Raw genomic sequence first — 22,538 nt, 5'->3', positions numbered from 1 at the left:
ACTTTAGTTAAATTCAAGACGGTTTTCCTGTAAAACGAAAGTGACCGCATTCCTGTTCATCCTTAATATTAAAATGTTGTATTTGTTGATAATGCATAACATATATAAAGGTTGAGGATGAACACGGATGTGGCCACTTTCCTTTTTGACAAAAACCATCTAAAAAGTGACATTTTTCGACATATTTGGAAGATCTTTCATATTTGAGCTTGAATTGGATCGTTTTTAATAACAAAATCAGTTAAAATCTTTCACATAAACTAATAGAATCAAATAAAATAGACACTTAAGGTGGTACCCAACACTACAAAGAGATAACTCTGTGAAGTCAGTGATACGTTTTAATTACGTTGTGTTGTAAAGGGAATAATAAGCTTCTCGAAGATCAAAATTGGTGTTTGTCAAACTGCTATATAACCAATGTAATTTTTCTGACAAAACGGTTGGTTCAAATGTTTTTCAATTTTTATATTTCTGTTAAAGGTTCAAATTAAATACTTTGTCAAAATTTTATCCAAATTAAACGAGCCTCATTGATTTTAGTGAAAGTGTTAGATATCACCTCAAGTGTTTAAAAAGTGGTCAAGATCTTTCGTCGGATGAACCTGAAATTTGAGGCCAAAATCGGTCCTTACCAGACCTACTCCTTTATCATGTTTATAAATAAAAAATAACAAAAGGGCGGTTATTTATATAGATTTAAACCAGTCACCATAGTTTCATGAAATATATTACCAGCACTGTTGAGAAACAAATATATCATTAAACGAGTAGCAAGTTGGTTTTTACAGATAATATATTTGCACATTACATAAAAACTAGAGACTCTAAAGAGCCTGTGTCGCTCATTTAAGTAGATATACATATTAAGCAAATGACACAGATGGATTCGTGACAAAATCGTATTTTGCTGTTGGCCCAACAGTGAAAGTTGAGAATATTTTGAACTTTCTGAAAATTGTTAAAAAATGACTCTAAAAGGCAATTACTCCTTAATGGATAAATTGGCCATTTTGGTCCTGAAGACATATTTGTAGTTCCTACTTTGCAGTACAATATTGCTGTTTACAATAAATCTCTATCTATAATAATTTTCAAGGTATAAACCAAAAGCTGCGAAATTTTCTTTAAAATTACCAATTCAGGGGCTGCAACCCAACAACAAGATGATTGGTTTCAGGGCAGATAGTTATTGACCTTATAAACAATTTAATGCTCATCAGAATTGCTCTTAATGCTTTGGTTTCAGTCATATGAGCCAAAACCTGCATTTTATCCTATGTACTAATTCTGGCCATGTCGGCCATCTTGGTTCAAAGGCTGGGTCATCGAACACATTTTTTAATCTAGATACCCTAATAATGGTTGTGGACAAGTTTGGTTACATTTGTCTCAGTATTTTCAGAGGAGAAGATTATTGTAAAAGATTATGAAAATGTACAAAAATTTGTTAAAAAAATACTATAAAGAGCAATAACTCTTTAAGGGGTCATCTGAAAGTTTTGGTCATGCATAATTATTTGTAGATCTTACTTTGCTGAACATTATTGCTGTTTACAGTTTATCTCTATCTATATAATTTTCCAGATAATAACCGAAAACAGCAAAATTTCCTTAAAATTACCAATTCAGGGGCAGCAACCCAACAAAGGATTGTCCGATTCATCAGGGTCGATTTATCTTGACCAGAGAAACAATTTTACCTTATGATAGATTCACTCTAAATGCTTTGGTTTCAGAGATATAAGCCAAAATCTGCATTTTACCCCGTTGTCTATTTTTAGCCATGGTTGCCTTCTTGGTTGGTTGGCAGGATCACCGGACACTTTTTTTTACACTAGATACCGTATAGCGGGTTATTTTCGCGGGGTGTAAATTTTCGCTTATTTTCGCGGATAGAACAAAATCGCCAAAATAAATTCCGCCAATTTAAAAGTGTACATGCAAAGGTAATGTTAAAAATGTTGAATCCGCCAAAATAATAACCGCCAAAATTTTTCGTATACCTTATTCAATGAAAATCGCGAAATTTTAGACCCGCGAAAATAACCCGCTATACGGTACTAGTACCCAAATGATGAGTGTGGCCAAGTTTGGAAAAAAATTGTCCCAATAGTTTCATAGGAGAAGACTTGTGTTAAAGTTTACAACGACGGACATCGATCAGAAAAGGACAGGCGAGTTTAAAAGTATTGATGATATTTACAATGTAGTTAGCGACGAACATCCAAGAAAATCTGTGTCCTGTATCACTTCAATTTGATTGTTGTTTATATACCTAAAATAAAAACAAAAACATTAAGTAAGGTTCATCGGAACTTTTGTTTTGGCTTTAAAGTCCTTCATTAATTAATTGTGGATACGTGTCAAACTGCAAAAGAAAGATATTTCTACACATCTATAGTCAGTTAATTGTTTGGAAATAAGCTTTATAACAGTGTAATAACTTTATTACCAAACTAAGAACAAATGTGCATCAACTACAATGAGATGTGACACTATGAATTTTCAATACTGTCAAAACAATTTGGAAAAAAATGAAATTACCCTTGTGCATATTTGTGATTTCAATCTTTATTGATAAAATCAACGTTACCAATTTTGTTGCACCAGATGCGCATTTCGACAATACATGTCTCTTCAGTGATTCTCGTGGCCAAATATTTGAAATCCAAAGCATATATGAAAGATGAAGAGCTATAATCCAAAAGGTCCAAAAAGTATAGCCAAATTCGTGAAAGGAATCAGAGCTTTGCATGAGGGAGATACATTCCTTAATTTATAATAATTTCTAATATTTTGTAACAGCAAATTTTAATAACACAAAATAAAATCCGTATTTTCATGCCAGTACCGAAGTACTGGCTACTGGGCTGGTGATACCATCGGGGACTAATAGTCCACCAGCAGAGGCATCGACCCAGTGGTAGTAATAAAATCAACGGTACCAATTTTGTTGCACCAGATGCGCATTTCGACAATACATGTCTCTTCAGTGATGCTCGTGGCCAAAATATTTGAAATCCAAAGCATATATGAAATAGTCTTATAATTTTTATTACCTAATAAAAGTACCAGAATATCAAAGATACTCTACAACTTTATTACCTGATTTCATCTCATACTTGCTTGCATTTTATTTATTCCAGAGAACGTGAAACCAAGAAAATGCCTAAACTAGAAATAGAACAAGAACCGACAAACGTGAGGGTTACAACTTTCCAATTGTCTACTTTAATTTTTCAGAAGAAGAGTTCTCTCTATTACATTGTACACCGTTCAAATATTCAAGTGACACTTAATGCTCTCATGTTCTCATTATAAGGACTTCATATACAATTGTTCTCGTCCAGTCTGTATATAGAACGATTATAGCATATTATCGATTGGGATATTTTGACTGAGTATCGGATTCTAAGCACGGATGATGTGTGCATAGCAGGAGGTTCTGACACTGTTTCTCTCGTTTTGGAGTTCATCAACTTTTCTTTTCTTGTGTTTGTCTCTATGGTTTATAGTGCGGTGACTGAAGGTAGATTTTTTTGAATTTAATCTCCCCACTGAACACACACCTTTGAGGTCAAAGGTCATATGTAAAAATCTGTGAAAATTTGGGAGGGTTTCAATTTTGACATTTTTTTCTATTTCTAAACTCTAAATAAATTCAAACGATACTGTTTTGGCTTAATTAATTTTTGTTATTATACATAAAACTTAATTGCGTATTAATGTTCATTAATTAAAGTTTATGTAAGTGTTTATTTCCTTGCAGATGCCATTTGTTTACTTTATCTCTTATCTTGACTTATTTATGGAAGTCTGGGAATTGTCTGACCGCAATGTTAATAGTCTATCTTGTTTGATATAAGGCATGTCAATCTTAAGTAACTCCTTCCTTACTTGTCTAGGGTACATTAGAAATTTAGTTAAGTTGCAGTTGTAATTTTTGTATGGATTAGATACACATGTTTATTTTATGTAATATTTTTATTTGTAATTATTTAAAATGGCTTCAAAGAAACGAAAATCCGCTAATGTTGTCAATTCAAATGATTCTAGCAAAAAATCAAAAGAGGAATTAATAGCAGAACTAATTGTGATTGGAGTTAATGCTCCTGCTTCATTTAGCCAAAAACAATTACAAGCTTTGTTACACTCTAATCGTCAACCTATGCCTGCTGTTAATGTGCAAACAACTGATGACACAGAAGTAGTCAATGATATGTCAAAGAACACTATTCGTGAACTATCGGCGAATGTTAAATCGTTGACCGAAACAGTTAAAAGTCAAGGAGAAATTCTTAAAACAGTAGTGGATCTTCAAAAGAATGCTACCGGGAATGATATATCGCATACTGGTACTCAAATTCCATCGTCATCTCAATTTATCGAAACACAGGGATATAGTGCTTCCGGGAAAGTGTCTGCTGGTATGTTTCCGCACATACAAACAGTGTCACAAATTCAGCGACAAAACATTAAAGAAGGCAAGTACATTAATTTAGTTTCTTTGCTTATTCCTGTTAATGAAAATCAAAGTGATACACAGCAAATAGAGGCAGATGGATCTATTCTCTTTCTTAAGCCAAAAGATCATCGCCTGCAGCGTGACCCGCTATATATCCAAGAATACATAGAGGCATTTAACATTTACAAAAACATTGTGTGCGAATTCGAAGATCGTCGGGTAGAACTTGACATGTTTTTGCAAGACATCATAGAAATGGCAACCAAGTTTAAAGGTAACATTTTCTATGAATACCATAAGGCCTTCGCTAAGAAAGTTGCGGCAATAAAATTGACAAAAGGTTTGACCGTCGACTGGTCAATCAGAGATGAGAAACTGTATTCTTCAGTTTGCTTAGGGAGAGCTATCAATACATGTGGCGTATGTGGAAGTTCATTGCATAGCACTGAAATGTGTTATTTATCTGATACGTCACAGGGCAAAAACAACCATTCCCAACAAAAGCGTAATCCTACAACACCGTATTCTAAACCACAATCAGCCGATATTGACCAATACGGAAGACCAAAGCTATTCCACAAAGGGAAAGAAATCTGCAACTATTATTTCGCTGGTAATTGCTACAGGGGATCCGCGTGCCGCTATGCTCATGTTGACATGAATATGAAATCGTCAAATCAAATCAAACCCTCTACAAGTGTACCAAAAACAACCAAACAATCAAATATATGACTAGATAATGATAATGTGTTAATGCATGCCACAACACCAATCAATGTAGATAAGTTAGCGTGGGAGCTACAGAGACATCCTGATAGATATTTCGTAAATTCATTAATTAACGGGTTACGTAAAGGATTTTTTACAGGCGTATCGTCCTTACCGGAAAAGGTTTTAGAATGTAAAAACCTGCTTTCTACTACAAAATGTCCAGATGACGTTTCCGAATTAGTCAAATCAGAATTAGACAATAATTTTGTTATAGGCCCATTTACGAAAGCCCCTTTTGATATATACAGGGTTAGTCCTGTTGGCATTGTTGAAGGTAAATATTCTAAAAAGAAAAGACGTATACTTGATTTATCTGCACCTCACAATAGTGATGAGCATAGTAGTGTCAACGACCTCATCAATAAAGAAGATTTTTCGCTTTCGTATATTAAAATCGATGATGCAATTAAAATCATCAAAGAATACGGTTTTGCCTCAAGATGTTGTAAATTGGACGTATCTAATGCATTTAAATTAATCCCTATTCATCCGAGTTTATGGCATTTATATGGATTTAAATGGGAAAATATGTATTACTTTTACACTAGATTAGCATTTGGGTGTCGTTCCAGTCCCAAACTTTTGGACAATTTATCTATTGCTTTGTGTTGGATTTTACACAATAATTATGGAATTAATACAGTTCTACATCTACTAGATGATTTCTTAACAATCGACAGACCGTCAGCAAATGCCGACGCTACTATGAAAACTTTAGTTTCCGTGTTTGATTCACTTGAAATTCCGATCGCAAAACATAAAACTTTAGGACCGGTAACATGCATCGAATACTTGGGTATAATATTGGACACTATTCGTATGGAAGCTAGATTACCCGAAAATAAATTATGTCGAATTAAGGAATACCTATTGTTTTTCCTCAATCGCAAAACATGTACAAAACGTGAGATGTTAAGTTTATTGGGTCATTTAAATTTTGCTATGAGAGTCATTATTCCTGGGAGATCGTTTATATCTTATCTACTTAACATAGCTCACTCTGTTAAAGAACTTCATCACCATGTCACTTTAAATTCTAGTTGTAGAAATGATTTATCATTGTGGCATAAGTTCTTAGATCAGTGGAATGGAATTTCTTTCTTTATTGATGATAATATAGTAAATGCGTCTGATTTTGATTTATATACTGATGCTGCGTCAACCGTGGGATTTGGAGGTTATTTCAAAAATCGATGGTTTCAAGCGTTATGGCCCATTGAAATGAAATTAGATAAGGAATTATCAATGTCTATGGCTTACATGGAATTATATCCTATAGTAATTGCTGCTATTATATGGGGTGATGAGTGGTCAGGGAAGCGTATTCTATTTTACTGTGATAATATGGCAACAGTTTTAATTATAAAGAAGGGAAGATCAAAATCATTAGAAATTATGAAATTAATGAGACGTCTAACTTGGTGTTCCGCAAAATACAATTTTATTATTCACGCTACTCATGTAGCCGGAAAATGTAATACTATAGCTGATGCTCTCTCTCGATTTCAGATGGATCGTTTTCGTCAACTGTGTCCGACAGCATCAGTGGAACCTTGTCACTGCCCGCCCCACTCAGAAATTCTGTGGAATTAAGTTGTGTTATTAATAATTTGTGGAGTAAAAGTATTAATAGTGCTACAAGAGATGTATACACATCTGGGTATAAGTGTTTTCTCAAATTTCGTACTTCTCAATTCGAGGGAGAAAATATTGGAAATGTAATGTCTAATATTTCCGAGGATATATTAATTTGTTTTGTATCATATTGTCAGTCAGTGTTAAATTTGAAATATTCTACTATCAAGTTATATCTTGCTGGAATACGTCATTTTTCTATTGCAAATTGTAGTGTCAATCCTTTAGTAGATAATGTAGGTAAACCTTTGCTACGTTTACAAAATATTCTAAATGGTATAAAGAAAACTGAAAACAAAAGTGTGCGACAAAAACTACCGATTACTTATGGTGTGCTTCAACAGATTTACCAACATTTACAGAAAAGTATTTTCGATCCGCATTTAGATTTTACTATGTTAACTGCATCTGTTATAGGTTTTTTCGGTTTCCTGCGTTGTTCTGAATTTACATGCAAACAGTCATTTGATTCAGCTTTGAATTTAACTATGGATGATGTAGTATTTGTATCTGATTGTCAAGTTAATTTACGTTTGAAGGCATCCAAAACCGACATTTTCCGTCATGGAGTAATCATTAAACTATTTAAAACTAATAATGATATTTGTCCATATGTACAGTTGTCAAAATATGTAACATCCAGAAAAATGAACGGTGCAACAGATAATGATCCGCTATTAGTTGACAGTAGTAATTTAGCTTTACGCCGATCGTTATTTATAGACAAATTGAAAACAATTCTATTACACTTGGGTTTAAATGCCGATAAATATAGTGGACATTCTTTTCGAATAGGAGCAGCTACAACTTGTAGTTCTAATGGTATCCAAGATCATATGATTCAAACTTTAGGACGTTGGAAATCTGACTGCTACAGTCGTTATATAAGAACATCTGAATTTGATATTCGTCAAGCTCTTTCGAAAATGTGTAAATAATTACGATTCAAACTTTGTTAGAAGGAAAATTAGGGATTCCTTATTATATTTTTTTTTTATGTATTTAAGTAGAATGTGGATTTCTGCATATTTTTGTAAAGTTTGCTCTAATTAGTCAATAGATGTAAATAAGTAACAATATTCAATTTGGCACAACCACTGTCTCGGAATAATTTTGGGGATACTCAATGCGTTACAAGGGCAGCATGTGTAGCATTTCGTTTGGGCAATGTAATAATGAATTTCATCCATTCTTTACTTGTCACAAAATTATTATCTGAGTTCTCAGGCAGCCCTGAATAAAATGGATAACTAGGCAGCCCTCTCGTCGGGTGAACGAATCATTTGTTTGTCCATTTGACAGTTCTTTTGGATACATGTTTTAGTGTGCAAATGGTTTTTTCACTCGAGGTTATCCGTCTCAGGTTGCAAAGTGAGCCCATATACCCTCTAAGCATGGGCTGGGCCAGCGCTCAACATGCAGGTATTAAAATTAATTAAATAAACTAAAAGAGTGGGTATACTTGAGTTACATATGTTTGACATGGGATGGGCCAGCGCTCAACATGTCACTCGTAGAGAGGTATTTTGAAGTAACATATTGTTCTTTGAATTATGCTTCGAGCTCTTGTAAATACTCTCTTTTAAAAGGCTCGCTTTGCTATTAGGTTCACATTGTTTGAGGTTTCATTCAATACTCTACGAGTTATGTTTCTGTTTGATGTATACTAAAGTGGCTCGTGACTTTCTCCTTAAAGTATATGGTGAAAGTTATTTGAAGTCACGGTACCACATCTACACTCTGTCGTCAAGTGCAAGTGCCGCGATAGATGCTCGAATAATGTGAATTTAATTGAGATATGTATTTTATTTTTTATTTTTTAAATACATATCAATTGCTAGCATGTTGCCCGTAACGCCAATTTTATATTTTGTATTTTTTTATTATATTATGTTTTTTATTACTTTTGTATATATATTGTGTCTTGAATACAAGCCTGTGTAATTATATATAATAAATATTAGTCATTCTTAATTGATTTGATTACTTTAACTTAGGTGGCAATTTGCTATACTTCATCAGTCGTTCTAATTCTGTATCTATGACAGATCTAATCTGTACCGTTACACACATTTAAATCTTAAACAGCTGGAGAAAGTTCAACACTCGTTCAAATTTTTATCAATAGAAACACGGCTCATAAATGCGTATTAATGTTCATTAATTAAAGTTTATGTAAGTGTTTATTTCCTTGCAGATGCCATTTGTTTACTTTATCTCTTATCTTGACTTATTTATGGAAGTCTGGGAATTGTCTGACCGCAATGTTAATAGTCTATCTTGTTTGATATAAGGCATGTCAATCTTAAGTAACTCCTTCCTTACTTGTCTAGGGTACATTAGAAATTTAGTTAAGTTGCAGTTGTAATTTTTGTATGGATTAGATACACATGTTTATTTTATGTAATATTTTTATTTGTAATTATTTACCCTCCATCCGCCCCTTTCACCTCCGAGATTGTGGTTTGTGCTTTGGCAACATGTGCAGCAATTCGTTCGGGCAATGTAATAATGAATTTCATCCATTCTTTACTTGTCACAAAATTATTATCTGAGTTCTCAGGCAGCCCTGAATAAAATGGATAACTAGGCAGCCCTCTCGTCGGGTGAACGAATCATTTGTTTGTCCATTTGACAGTTCTTTTGGATACATGTTTTAGTGTGCAAATGGTTTTTTCACTCGAGGTTATCCGTCTCAGGTTGCAAAGTGAGCCCATATACCCTCTAAGCATGGGCTGGGCCAGCGCTCAACATGCAGGTATTAAAATTAATTAAATAAACTAAAAGAGTGGGTATACTTGAGTTACATATGTTTGACATGGGATGGGCCAGCGCTCAACATGTCACTCGTAGAGAGGTATTTTGAAGTAACATATTGTTCTTTGAATTATGCTTCGAGCTCTTGTAAATACTCTCTTTTAAAAGGCTCGCTTTGCTATTAGGTTCACATTGTTTGAGGTTTCATTCAATACTCTACGAGTTATGTTTCTGTTTGATGTATACTAAAGTGGCTCGTGACTTTCTCCTTAAAGTATATGGTGAAAGTTATTTGAAGTCACGGTACCACATCTACACTCTGTCGTCAAGTGCAAGTGCCGCGATAGATGCTCGAATAATGTGAATTTAATTGAGATATGTATTTTATTTTTTATTTTTTAAATACATATCAATTGCTAGCATGTTGCCCGTAACGCCAATTTTATATTTTGTATTTTTTTATTATATTATGTTTTTTATTACTTTTGTATATATATTGTGTCTTGAATACAAGCCTGTGTAATTATATATAATAAATATTAGTCATTCTTAATTGATTTGATTACTTTAACGTAGGTGGCAATTTGCTATACTTCATCAGTCGTTCTAATTCTGTATCTATGACAGATCTAATCTGTACCGTTACACACATTTAAATCTTAAACAGCTGGAGAAAGTTCAACACTCGTTCAAATTTTTATCAATAGAAACACGGCTCATAAACATTAAGAGTTATTTTATCCAAAACAATCATAAAACGACGTTTGATAAACAAAACTTCAAAAATTATTTTTTCAACCTATTAAATGTTTAGAGCATCTTAACCTTTTGAAAATTTCAGGTAAAAATCAAGTGTCATGCAGGACAATACTTTAAAATTATTTTTTAACTATCATATTGGGTGAGGTATCAAATCAAAGCAATATAATACTACAGTCAAATATAACATCAAATTGAACTGCGGATACTTCGGGTTTTATTATAGAATACTCGTTACTTTTGTTTTTTATTCACAATTATTACTGCTTCCATATAGTATTATCTGTTGTCGCGTATTTTACTCTGGTTAATATTTATTACATTATAAGTTTTGTACCTATATCCTCCCTCTTTTCCTTGCAACGTACCACAAACTTCAAAAGTATTCCATATAAAAAAAGAAGATGTGATATGATTGCAAATGAGGCAACCTTCCACATGAGACCAAATGAGACATAAATTACCAAAACGTCCCGTACGGGCTTCAACAATGAGTAAAAGTTATACTGCATAGTCTTCAATTCCCGAAATGAATAATGTAAAAACAAACGAAAAATCTCTCGACCTGATTAATGTACAAAATGAATGAGAAACAAAAAAATATAGTATATAGAAAAGAAAAAGAAAACCCACTGCATTACCCTCTCGTGACTTGAAACAGACACAAACAGAATGTGGCGTGGTTAAACCTTTTTAAGGGCACCAACACTCCCCTAACCCAGGGTCTGGGACCGTGTGTATCAGTTAAACAAGGTTTATACCTAATCAAACGTTATCTCCATCATCTTCATCAACCGTCACTAGACATGTTTTTAATATTTCTATACATTTCACTCATGGCCACAGGTCTGCACATGAAAGGTTCTGCTCAAAGCAAACACGTTATTTTGAGTTTTTCTTTACAAGTACAAACAAGGTATTGTAGGAAGTCCGAAGACATTTGTTCCCCAAAAAAAAATACCAGCTTCAAACCATCCCTTTCAAATCATCCAAGATTTAACAGAGATCTAAAATAGGGTTAAGATGACATCCATATGCTTGTCTGCAAAGATGATGGGGAAACATTATACACGAGACGTATACACTATCTTGATTTCGCTCAATTTCATGGTAGGCAACACATCAGATAGCGTCGCACTCTATTTTAAGAAGCATAAAATCCATTGGTATTCAATATTTCAACAAGGTGTTTCGAACCAAACTCATGGTACATTTGTAAAGCCAATCCTAAATGAAAAGGATTAAAAAAAATGGCCACACAAACGGTTGACGCAACAATTGCTTAACAATAACGCAATTTCTGTGATGCCATTTCCTGAAAATAGTCTTGGCTATGCAGTTTCATCGAGTAATCATAAAATGAATTGCAATAAATACGAAGGCATTGACTGATTTGAAGAAGAAAGAGACAATTCTTCCAAAGTTGGGTATACTTCTGTAAAGTTTGTAGAGATGTCTTTTCTATTGTATACTTGCAGCGGAATGACATATCTGTCCGTTATTTGTGTCTATTACATTTGACATTAAAATTTTGAGGTCCGTTTTCAGTCTACGGAAGAAGCGTATCGATAAAAACTTTTCTTATATCAATGAGCGATATTGTCTAATATCAATTGTAAATATGCAGACATTCAATGCGGAAAATGTTTTTTTCGGCAACGAAAAATTAAGAAAATACTAACTTTAAAACTTATTGTTCAAATATAAACAACAATTGAGTCTAATTCTAACATGACGTCCATCAAACGCTTTGAGTACACACCCGTGGTAAAATATGAATATATTTCATGGGCTGTTCCCATTGTACCCCCACGTCATATGTTTTTTAATGAATGAGCGACTCGACGTCATAGAACAATGACGTCAGAATATAAGCAATTTACGGGGAAATACACGCTTGTGAAACGGAAAATCATCACAACAAAGTAACGTTAACAAATGATGCTAATATGAGTTATATTATCCGTTTTTGTATACATATGAGACATATAAGTACAATAATAATTAGATTAATCTAAAATTATCTAAATATGTTATTATAAATAGTTTAAGCATCATCATTTATTCAGTTTGCTCCGTTATTTACGTCAATTTAATAGTGCGTTTATATATTGGAACGGCAAATAATGCCATCACCTAGAGCGCTTCGATCCAAAATAATTGCCGTATTTGTCCTATTAGAATCGAAATAATTCATGGGGGCTTGAATATATCTAGATTTTACCACGGGTTGTCCCTTTATGCCGATATTTTACCCCTCGCTATCGCTCAGGGTAAAATATTTGTCATAAAGGGCCAACCCGTGGTAAAATCACGATATATTCAAGCCCCCATGAATTATTTCTTAAATATACATTCAGAAGTTAGTTAGAAGCTAAAGTTTATGTCCGTGTAAAATTTGAAGTGCTGTGTTTTTCTTATATACATAAATAAACAATGCGATGCTTTTAAAATATCAATGCGATACTTTTAAAATATCAATGCGATTTTTTAAAATATCAATTTGATACTTTTAAAATATCATAGCGGTGTTTTTGTAATATCGATATTAGTTATTATTAGTATTAATATTTGACTGCTGTATCCATATTTTGACTATTTTACCTTTTATGTCTGTTTTGTTCATGCATCGTTGTAAATATGACAGAATTTGATGATACTGTCATGCACGTGACAGGTTTAGCACAATATAACCAGGTTCAACCATTTTCAAAATTTGAAAATGCAAGTCCCGATGGGGTTTAATAAACAATGTTGTAATCAAATAGCTAAGTATCAAAATCATTGTTCACATATACATAACATTTAGCAAATTTATAATGAACGCACCGAAATAATATATATCAGATATGCTCGCAACATGGAAGACTTTCTTTATTGAAAACAATGAAACTAACTTTTGACAAAAATGAATCATACTGTCCTCGTTCAGATTGATACGACAAAATTTGGCCTGTGCATTTTTGAATCTCTTTTTTTTATACAAATTAGACTGTTGGTTTTCCTGTTTGAGTGGTTTAACACTAGTAATTGTTTGGTTCCTATATAGCGTGGTGTTCGCTGAGAGTCAAAGCTCCGCGTTTAAGGCCCTACTTTGATCTATACTGGTTTACTTAAAACAAACTATTACTTTGATGGAAAGTTCTCTCATTCGAACTCATGTACCATCTTCTTAATGTATCTATAAATCTTATATCAGATAAGCCTCTTATAAAGAACTGCTTTCCTGTCCTTCAAAACGTCATTTGGGTGCTCAATCTTTTGTTAAGTGCAAAATGAACAAACACACTTCTAAAGTTTTAAAGGTAACGACAGTTATGATGGTACAAGAACGATTACGTCAATAGAAATACCAAATAAACAGCACTGAACGATCTAAATGTATAAATATAGAAAAAATATATACACATTTCTAACGTCAACAGACATTTATTCATTTGTTTTCTAAACATTTTTTTTTTAGTATTCATTGAAGAAATGAATTTATACCAAGCGATACGGATTGTTGTTTATACGATCGATTACTAGTCAAAAACGCAAGTCAAATCGCTGTGGTAACAAAGCAACGGAATGCCCTCACGGTCATCGCGATGTAAAAGAGCGTCCAGGCGGCGAGCTGATTATGTTCATAGTGATATCGATTTACCAACGGGGAAAGTCTTTGATATAAAAAAGAACTGTTTTCCCTCTCAATATTTTTCCTATGTTAATATAATAAATACATTTTCTGTTTGACAAGATTTTTTATTTTCGTTGTATCTGAAGTTGTTCAATTTATAGTCTGAGGCTACTTAGTTGGTATCTTCAAAGTTCGGGACATCAGCATTTGTACATTTTAATTTGTTTGGAATATCTATTTTACCATTTGAATATTTATTGTTATTTGGAGCTGTATTGGATTGGACTGTTTGAAAGAATGTTTTTTTTTACTGGACCTATATTAGAATCTAATAGGTTGGTAGTCTATTTACAACCGCATTTAAATTCCACCATTGCATTATCAATTCAAACAGAATTAGTCGGTTAAACTTTGTGATTGAAAACAATAGACTGAACAGGTTAATAGGGTCAGCAACATTTTTAAAATAATAAGATCGTGTACGCGTTAATTTTGCTACAGATACGAAATTTTAGTGATATTGATCCTTAAACATTAAGCAAGTCACGAACTAAGTTTGTGAATTATGTTTGCGGTTCTTTTGACATGCATTGTGACGTGTCATCGTATTAATTTTATATTAGAAAACTATAGCAGTTATATTAGAAAAGTATCGCATTCATAAATGTTTGATATTAAAAAAATATCGCTATGATATAAGACAAACATCGCATTGATATTTTAAAATATAGCAGTGTCTTTGACTTATAGGCGATTTTGGCTTATCCAATAATTGAATTCATCTCAATTGCATTCCACATAATTTGGTACATGACATTAATTGAATTTGTACATCTACAAATCATAAATCGTGCATTTATGTCTCATTTATTTCACAATTCAATTTTCTCGTTTAAAGACAACTTGCTTGGTTAACATACTATATAGTAAAAAAATCATTTCTGTAGATCACCGAAAGGGGAAGTGGTCTAGAACACAGTATTATTTTATTTAGGGGGTTCACTATACACGCAAATTTGTATTAGTCTTCACTTCAAGGTTAATCGATCAAATTTTATTTAATAAGGCTTTTTACAGGTTTTTTTTACTTTACTACGGGCTCATAAGGATCTTAAATCTGATTTTATTGCTGTGTCCACAATAGACACAGCAATATTATTCTACGTATTTCACCTGTATCGGTTTGGACAATTCCATGGACTATTCCATACACACACCATTATGCTTAAGGGGTTTTCATATGTCATGTCAAGATGATATAGGCTATTTACCGTTGTTTGCCACAAAAAAATCTGGTAAAGTCACTTTTCTGAAAAACCAATATAAATATAGTTAACATATTTATATATTTAATCTAACTGTGTTCATTGACCCGAATTTTTTAATGACAACACACACCTAAAATTCGTTTTGGTCTATTCCATGACATTTGCGCGGGAAATAATTATCAGAGACTTTAATAATTTTAATGGACGTTCATTATCTATTTTATGTGAACAATTGTCATATGTTTTTGTTTTTCATACATTTAAAGGATCAACGTTATTTAAATTCCGTATATCTTCATTTGACATCAGGTTTGTACGCATTTAGTCTCTTCTCTAGTCTATAATCAAAACTGAAGGCCGCGAAGGGACACATGTCATGATGACACGTGCTGCACAATCCCACACATTTCACATTATGTAATAAAATTCTACTGTTTGCGATAAAAATATTCACTGTTTAGGGGTGTTGAAATTAGGTCTTACATAGTTGATGCGTATCCGATCCGTGATTTGTATATATTTCAATGGTGCTCTCGGTAAGGCCAAAAAAATATATGTTTGATTATGGGTACCTGACCGATCCTATTTTGAGCACCCACCCTAAGCCATTTTATTGCCGTCGTAAGAAATAATCCAATCATTATAAATAGGGGAACTCTCGCCCCATGGACAACTCGGACCACACAATTCAAAATCATGGCACAAAAAATAAAATGGACAAAATAATAAAAAGAAAATACCGACCTACCTACCTACCCTACATATTTTGATGATGTAACCTTAAACAGACATGTTAGTTTTCTCGTTTGAATTGTTTTACATTGTCTTATCACTATCAGGGCCTTTTATAGCTGACTGCAGTATGGGCTTTGCTCATTGTAACATGTACAACAATCAAACATCAACCCACACTAAACTGAATGTAATTGAAAGACATCTAGAGGTTGATATCAGAGGTGGATTTAGGGGGGGGGGCCTGCTTTTTGAGAAAAAAAATGGTTGCTTATATAGCTGAATCGTGACTGGAGCGAGCCCCTTCTTAGGTCAGTCAGTGGGCTCCCACTTTAGAAAATTTCTGGATTCGCCACTGGATATACAGTATCGAACAGAAGATAAAAAAGGGAACAATATGGTGAATTTTAGAGATGAATATTATTTCATGTACATGCATTTGAAATATTTAAGATATATTGTTTCCCTTTTTTTTGTTCTAGGTTCCACGGTGACCTAGCTTCCATTTTCGAAAACTGTGATTTAAATGCTAGTCTATTAGAGGGATATTTCCTTTTCATTGGTTGTAGATATGGAATCTTATTTTACCATGAAGTCAGATTTGAAAATGACTTTGGGAATGAAGATATCGTAAAGACTGAATGTCAGTTTTAGTGTTATATATCTTTAATACTAAAATTACGAGGTCCAATTTGTCAGCCCTCATCGCGTAAAAACAATGAATCAAAGAATTCGACTTTATATATAACTAATATAGTACAAAGGTGTAGATTAAAAATTACACCACTCCAGGCCCTTTTGTTTTCCACGTAATTAATATTGCCAATAATTAAGAAGTTCCGGATCGAGTCCGATACCGATACCAAAAATTAATAGTATATTGGCCCAAGACCACAATTAATGACCCCGCTTTTCGTTGTCCACGAATATAGTTCCTTTTAATTAGAGTGTATTTTTCCTTAATTTTTTTTCTTTCCTTTCCTCACTCATTCCTTAAATCTTTTTGGGTGGAAATGAAAGAAGAGAGGTCAAATAAATTTTTGGATGTTGTATTTTAACTGATTTTGATATGGAATGAGTGATTAGGTCAAGTGCAAAAAGGTGATATTTACAGTTTTCGGAACATCTCTTGACTTGTCAATAGGTGTATGGATGTGTATTGGCTAAATTTGTAAAAGTGATTGCTTCAATCTTTCTGAATTTTGGATATATATTTGGACTAGGACAATACATTACACACACAAAAAATTTGACAAAAGTGCATGGTGCAATTTTTTTAATGATGCAAAAGGTTATAAAGAACTGATAGAGGAATTAATTGTGGTCTGTGGCCTAAGAGGTGCATTTCAGCAAATTTTGAATTTTTACTTTGGCATTTTTTCTGAATGATCTATTGGTATTGATTTGTCAAACTATATGAGAATAAATGATTTTCACTTTCATTTGATAGAAATTTTGTGAAAAAGTCACTTTTCAGGTTAAAAGCCTAAAATGTAGCTTTTTCACTTATTTCACTATTTTTTCAAAAACAGCATGCTTAATTTCTCTCTGACAGTTTTTTTCTGATATCTATTTGTGTTTGTGGTATTTATTTCAGTTGTTTAAAATATTTGTGAACTCTGAACGCAAAAAAAAGTAGATAAAAACATAAAAAGAGTGCAAAATGTGCTGTTTTAATAGTCTAAGTCTAACAGTCAGTATACACAGCAGGTGAAATATGAAGTTCTATGCACTTAAAAGTTGTATTCCAAAACAGATTGCAATGAACCTACATCAAAAACACTTATTACTGGTTGCTTAACCATTTCTGTTTCATAGACTACCTTTACTTTCTTCTGTTGGATAGCTAGTGGTTTAAATGTTGGCCTTTTGACGCTGAAATTTCATTCAGTTTTTAAACAGTAAAGTTAATAAACTTTGCATCAGACCATACTGTCTGCATATATAGTTGAAAGTGACAGTCTTGTTACATCTAGGCTCCATGTTTTATCATATCTGAGCACAGATTTTAGCAAAAAGAAGTATATCTCCATCTCCCATATCATTTATATGCTTTTAAATATGCAAATGTGGGGAACGGCCTAAACTGGCAATCTGTTTTTTTAAGCATAACATTGCTAAAGACCATTTTATCCACATGTGTTATGCTATTTGAAACTTATATTTCTATTAAAAGTACATTTATAACCTGTTAAAGTTTGTTTGATAACTTAACAACTTCAGAAAATTGTGGTAAGTGAAAAATATTACATTTGATATAAGGCCTCACCCTAATTGAAAACCTCTATTTTTTGGCACAGGCTCATATAAAATTAACTTCTGGCCAATTTTCATAAGTCTGATACATGAAGTATGCTTTCTGTTGCTTTAAATAGATGTTAACTTATACATATAGACATTAAAAAGTGTTAGTTTTGGTATCTTTTGGTTTTTAGAAGCTCAAATTTGATAGTTTTAATTGTTCTAATTCAACGCCACAATTTAGCACCCAAAGTTCAGATATAAAAAATGCCACATTTTTTTTCTTTGGTATCATATGGCTTTGAAACTTTGTAACCTGTTTTATAATATACTAAGCTTGAATCATGCCAAGTTTTATTAGAATTGGTCAAGTTTTAGGCCCCTAATAGGCCCAAGACCACAATTAATGACCCCGCTTTTCGTTGTCCACGAATATAGTTCCTTTTAATTAGAGTGTATTTTTCCTTAATTTTTTTTCTTTCCTTTCCTCACTCATTCCTTAAATCTTTTTGGGTGGAAATGAAAGAAGAGAGGTCAAATAAATTTTTGGATGTTGTATTTTAACTGATTTTGATATGGAATGAGTGATTAGGTCAAGTGCAAAAAGGTGATATTTACAGTTTTCGGAACATCTCTTGACTTGTCAATAGGTGTATGGATGTGTATTGGCTAAATTTGTAAAAGTGATTGCTTCAATCTTTCTGAATTTTGGATATATATTTGGACTAGGACAATACATTACACACACAAAAAATTTGACAAAAGTGCATGGTGCAATTTTTTTAATGATGCAAAAGGTTATAAAGAACTGATAGAGGAATTAATTGTGGTCTGTGGCCTATATTCACCTGTTACCGATTACCTTATTTGTACGTTCCGCGTCTGACAGGTGCACCACCAAACGGTGTATTCAGGATTAATATGTTATATACACGGGTCGTATCCACAGGGTTGAAACTACTAAATTGTCAAATTTTAATCAGTTTAGACTTTCTAAGATACATTGTAACAATACAAATACTAAAATCTGGACTAAAAATAAGGCGTATAGGTACAGTTTTCAATTTGTTAGCCGGCATGACGTAAAACAGCGAATCAAAGAATTCAATTTTATTTACAACTAATACATGTATGTATATGACAATGCTATTGTTTAAAAAAATATTCCATTCCAGGAACTTTTGTTTTTCAAATAATTAATATTACCAATAATTGATAAGTTCCAGTTCGACGGTTTCAATCAGAAAGATTTGAAAGCAGAGAAAACTGTGTATCGTTTAATCAGCATAACTTTATCAGATAAAAATACTAATACTAAAATAAGGCTTGCACATAGTTATATACATTAACTCAGTCATGGAACTGCGATACCACGTGTCTGTTCTAGTGTACTTTATAATTTTAGTCTTGCATGTACATAATTATGTGTACATATATCACTGATTCAGTGGCAATGGTAAATAGACACTGACAAGTCTTAGATGATATTTTATAGTTTTGAATGTTTTGTCCGTTGACTAAAACTAGGTGGAGGTTTGTGTGTTCTTATTTCCAACAGAGGTAAACTCAACACATATCAATATGTGCATGAAGCAAATTGATAGTTGCTAGATACGGAATTATTGTACCACAAGAAAGTTTAAACCTGTGTGTATATACTTAAAATATGATAAAAAAAAAATCATGTCTTTTTCAGGACTTCTGAATCCAACCATGTAGAATGGAATGTTTTTGAGATGTGGTTTTGGTCGATGGATGTTAATGAAGGACCTGTAGTACAAAGTATATCACTGAATTTAGCTCTTTGTCTAAGTGTATTATTGAATACTTTGCTTTGAGCTCAGTTCATTGTTATGCAAATCATTCTTTGTGAAATAAAGATTTGACAGAAAACTCTCATGTACAAGGATTTGTCAAAGTAGTATCACCTCTATTTACTATGTAAGTATTAGGGAGATAAAAGCATTCTATATTGATTTGAACCAAATATATTATAAAAAAAAAAGAACAAATTTACCCGAGAATGCTACTACCACTACTAGCAATATGATGCTAGGTTGTTATAATACATCTGTACTAGCTGCCTACTGATGACTCGGTTCTGAGTGTAAATGGTCCTTCAACTATGCAGGGAAAAATTATAAGGCATATCTAGGCTTATCAATTTCTAAAACAATATTTCATCGTACATGTTTGAAATTTTTAAACAACCACAGAAATTTTTGCAGTTGAAATACATGTATGTATCCTGTCGTCGTCTTCCCAAGACGGATGGTTTCCAGATAATAACTTCAGTATAAGTAAAAAGGAAGCCTTAAAATTATAACATACTGTGGATTCATTTATTTTCGTGGGTACCAATTTTCGTGGATTAAAGAAAGTTTGCATTTTCGTGGATATTTAATTTCGTGGTTTTGCCGAAGTCTGCATACAAGCCTATAGAAAATTTGTTAATCGTTGAACATTTAATTTCGTGGTAAGACTCTAGCCACAAAAGCCACGAAAATTGGTATCCAAAGAATAATAATGCATCCACAGTAATATTTATAATCATAAAAGGAAGCCTGGGATTGTTTTGGGGGGTTATATATATAGTCCCCAAGGTTTAGGAATAAGGGTTCCAAAGGTGACCAAAACAAGCATTAATCTAGTGTCCGTACAAAAAGTTGTGTATAAGTATTTCAATTGTTCTGAAATTGTACCATAATATTGAATACCATTAGTAGAAGGTTGAGGTCTATTTTGTGGGTTATGGGTCAAACAGTCTAGGAATTAAGGGCCAAAAACAAACATTTTTGTAGATTCCAGACAATAAATTTGAGTTATTTCTTTGTCCAGAATGGTTGTTGAATTACCTAAAACCAATGCTTTATGAAATCTTCTTTAAAAATTGGAGTTTAGATTTCTCTGTCCATAATAGTAGTTGAATCAACTTAAAATAATGCTATACATGTATATACACTTAGTATACAATGCAAAATTCACTTTACTACCAACTGATAAATTTAAGCAGTCTTTAATAGCCATTCAGTGATTACAAGCACTTTGATTATCATTCTAGGGTTATGCCCTTTCACAAATGGAAAAATTTCTCAAGTTTGTCTCAACTAAATTTAGTGAAATGTGTATATAATGCTTATTACCTCTAAACTCAGTTTGAGTTCAATTTTTGGCAGCTTCACTTTATGTACCTTTTTAACGTTATATGCTAGCAGGGGCATCATCACCATGACGGTATGACATTTATATTTTAATACTTAATGTTTTATTAAAATGAGTAGTTGAATAATTATTGTTGCAAACTCCATTAGAAATTTGATTTGAGATCAATTTTATACCACCACAAAAATTGAAAACTTTTTGGTTGTACATTTGTATCACGTTGGCGTCATCGTCTTCATCCAAAGACATTTGGTTTTAGCACTCTAACTTAAGTGAAAGTCAATAGAAATATATGAAATTTAGACACAAGGTTTATGACCATGAAAGGAAGGCTGGGATTGATTTTGGGTATTTTGGTCTCAACAGTTTAGGAAAAAGGGCCCAAATTTAGCATTGTTCTTGGTTTTTGCTCTATAACTCAAGTATTAGTAAACAGAAATCTATGATATTTTAACATAAGGTCTATGGCCACACAAGGAGGGTTGGAATAGATTTTAGTAGTTTTAGTCCCAACAGGGTAGGATTAAGGAACCAAAAACAGGTCCCAAATAAGCATTTTTCTTGGTTGTTTTAACAATACCTTTAGCATAAGTTAATAGAAATCTATAAAGGTTTATGACCACAAAAGGAAGGTTTGGATTATTTTTGGGAGTTTTGGTCCTAAGGAATAAGGGGCCAAAATTAAACTTTGTTTGCTTTCATCAAAAAAATGAATTATTGTGCTTCTTTGATATGCCAAATCTAACCGTGTTAAGATTCTCAATTTTGGTCCTGTTTTTAAATTGATCTACATTAAGGTCCAAAGGGTCCAAATTTAAAATCAGCTTGATTTTAACAAAATTTGATATGGTGAGTCTTAACATGTACTTAGATTTTTGATTATGGGCCCAGTTTTCAAGTTGGTCCTATCAAAAATTGAATTCTTCGGGGTTCTATGATATTCTGAATTTAACCATGTATTTAGATTTTGGATATTGGACCAAAATAGGTAAATGTCCAATTTAAAATTTTTAAGTTTGAAGTTCTTTATAGACCACATTCAATCTGTGTCAGAAACCTATGTTGTGTCAACTATTTAACCACAATCCAAATTCAGAGCTGTATCTAGCTTGAATGTTGTGTCCAT

General features: G+C 32.8%; 1 protein-coding gene across 1 annotated transcript in view; it reads right to left on the bottom strand.

Moving 5' to 3' along the window:
* Positions 1 to 2,178: 2,178 nt before the first annotated feature.
* Positions 2,179 to 22,538, bottom strand: part of LOC134715116 (reticulon-4 receptor-like) — a 61,456-nt gene continuing 41,096 nt past the window's right edge. Inside the window, exon 4 of the mRNA XM_063577045.1 lies at positions 2,179 to 2,278. Within this exon, the coding sequence (XP_063433115.1) occupies positions 2,203 to 2,278 (76 nt within the window). The 3' untranslated portion in view covers positions 2,179 to 2,202. The remainder of the gene's footprint in view (positions 2,279 to 22,538) is intronic.

The sequence above is a fragment of the Mytilus trossulus genome, chromosome 4 (assembly GCF_036588685.1).
Source record: "Mytilus trossulus isolate FHL-02 chromosome 4, PNRI_Mtr1.1.1.hap1, whole genome shotgun sequence".
Taxonomy (NCBI): domain Eukaryota; kingdom Metazoa; phylum Mollusca; class Bivalvia; order Mytilida; family Mytilidae; genus Mytilus; species Mytilus trossulus.
This window is presented reverse-complemented; position numbering and strand designations above follow the sequence as displayed.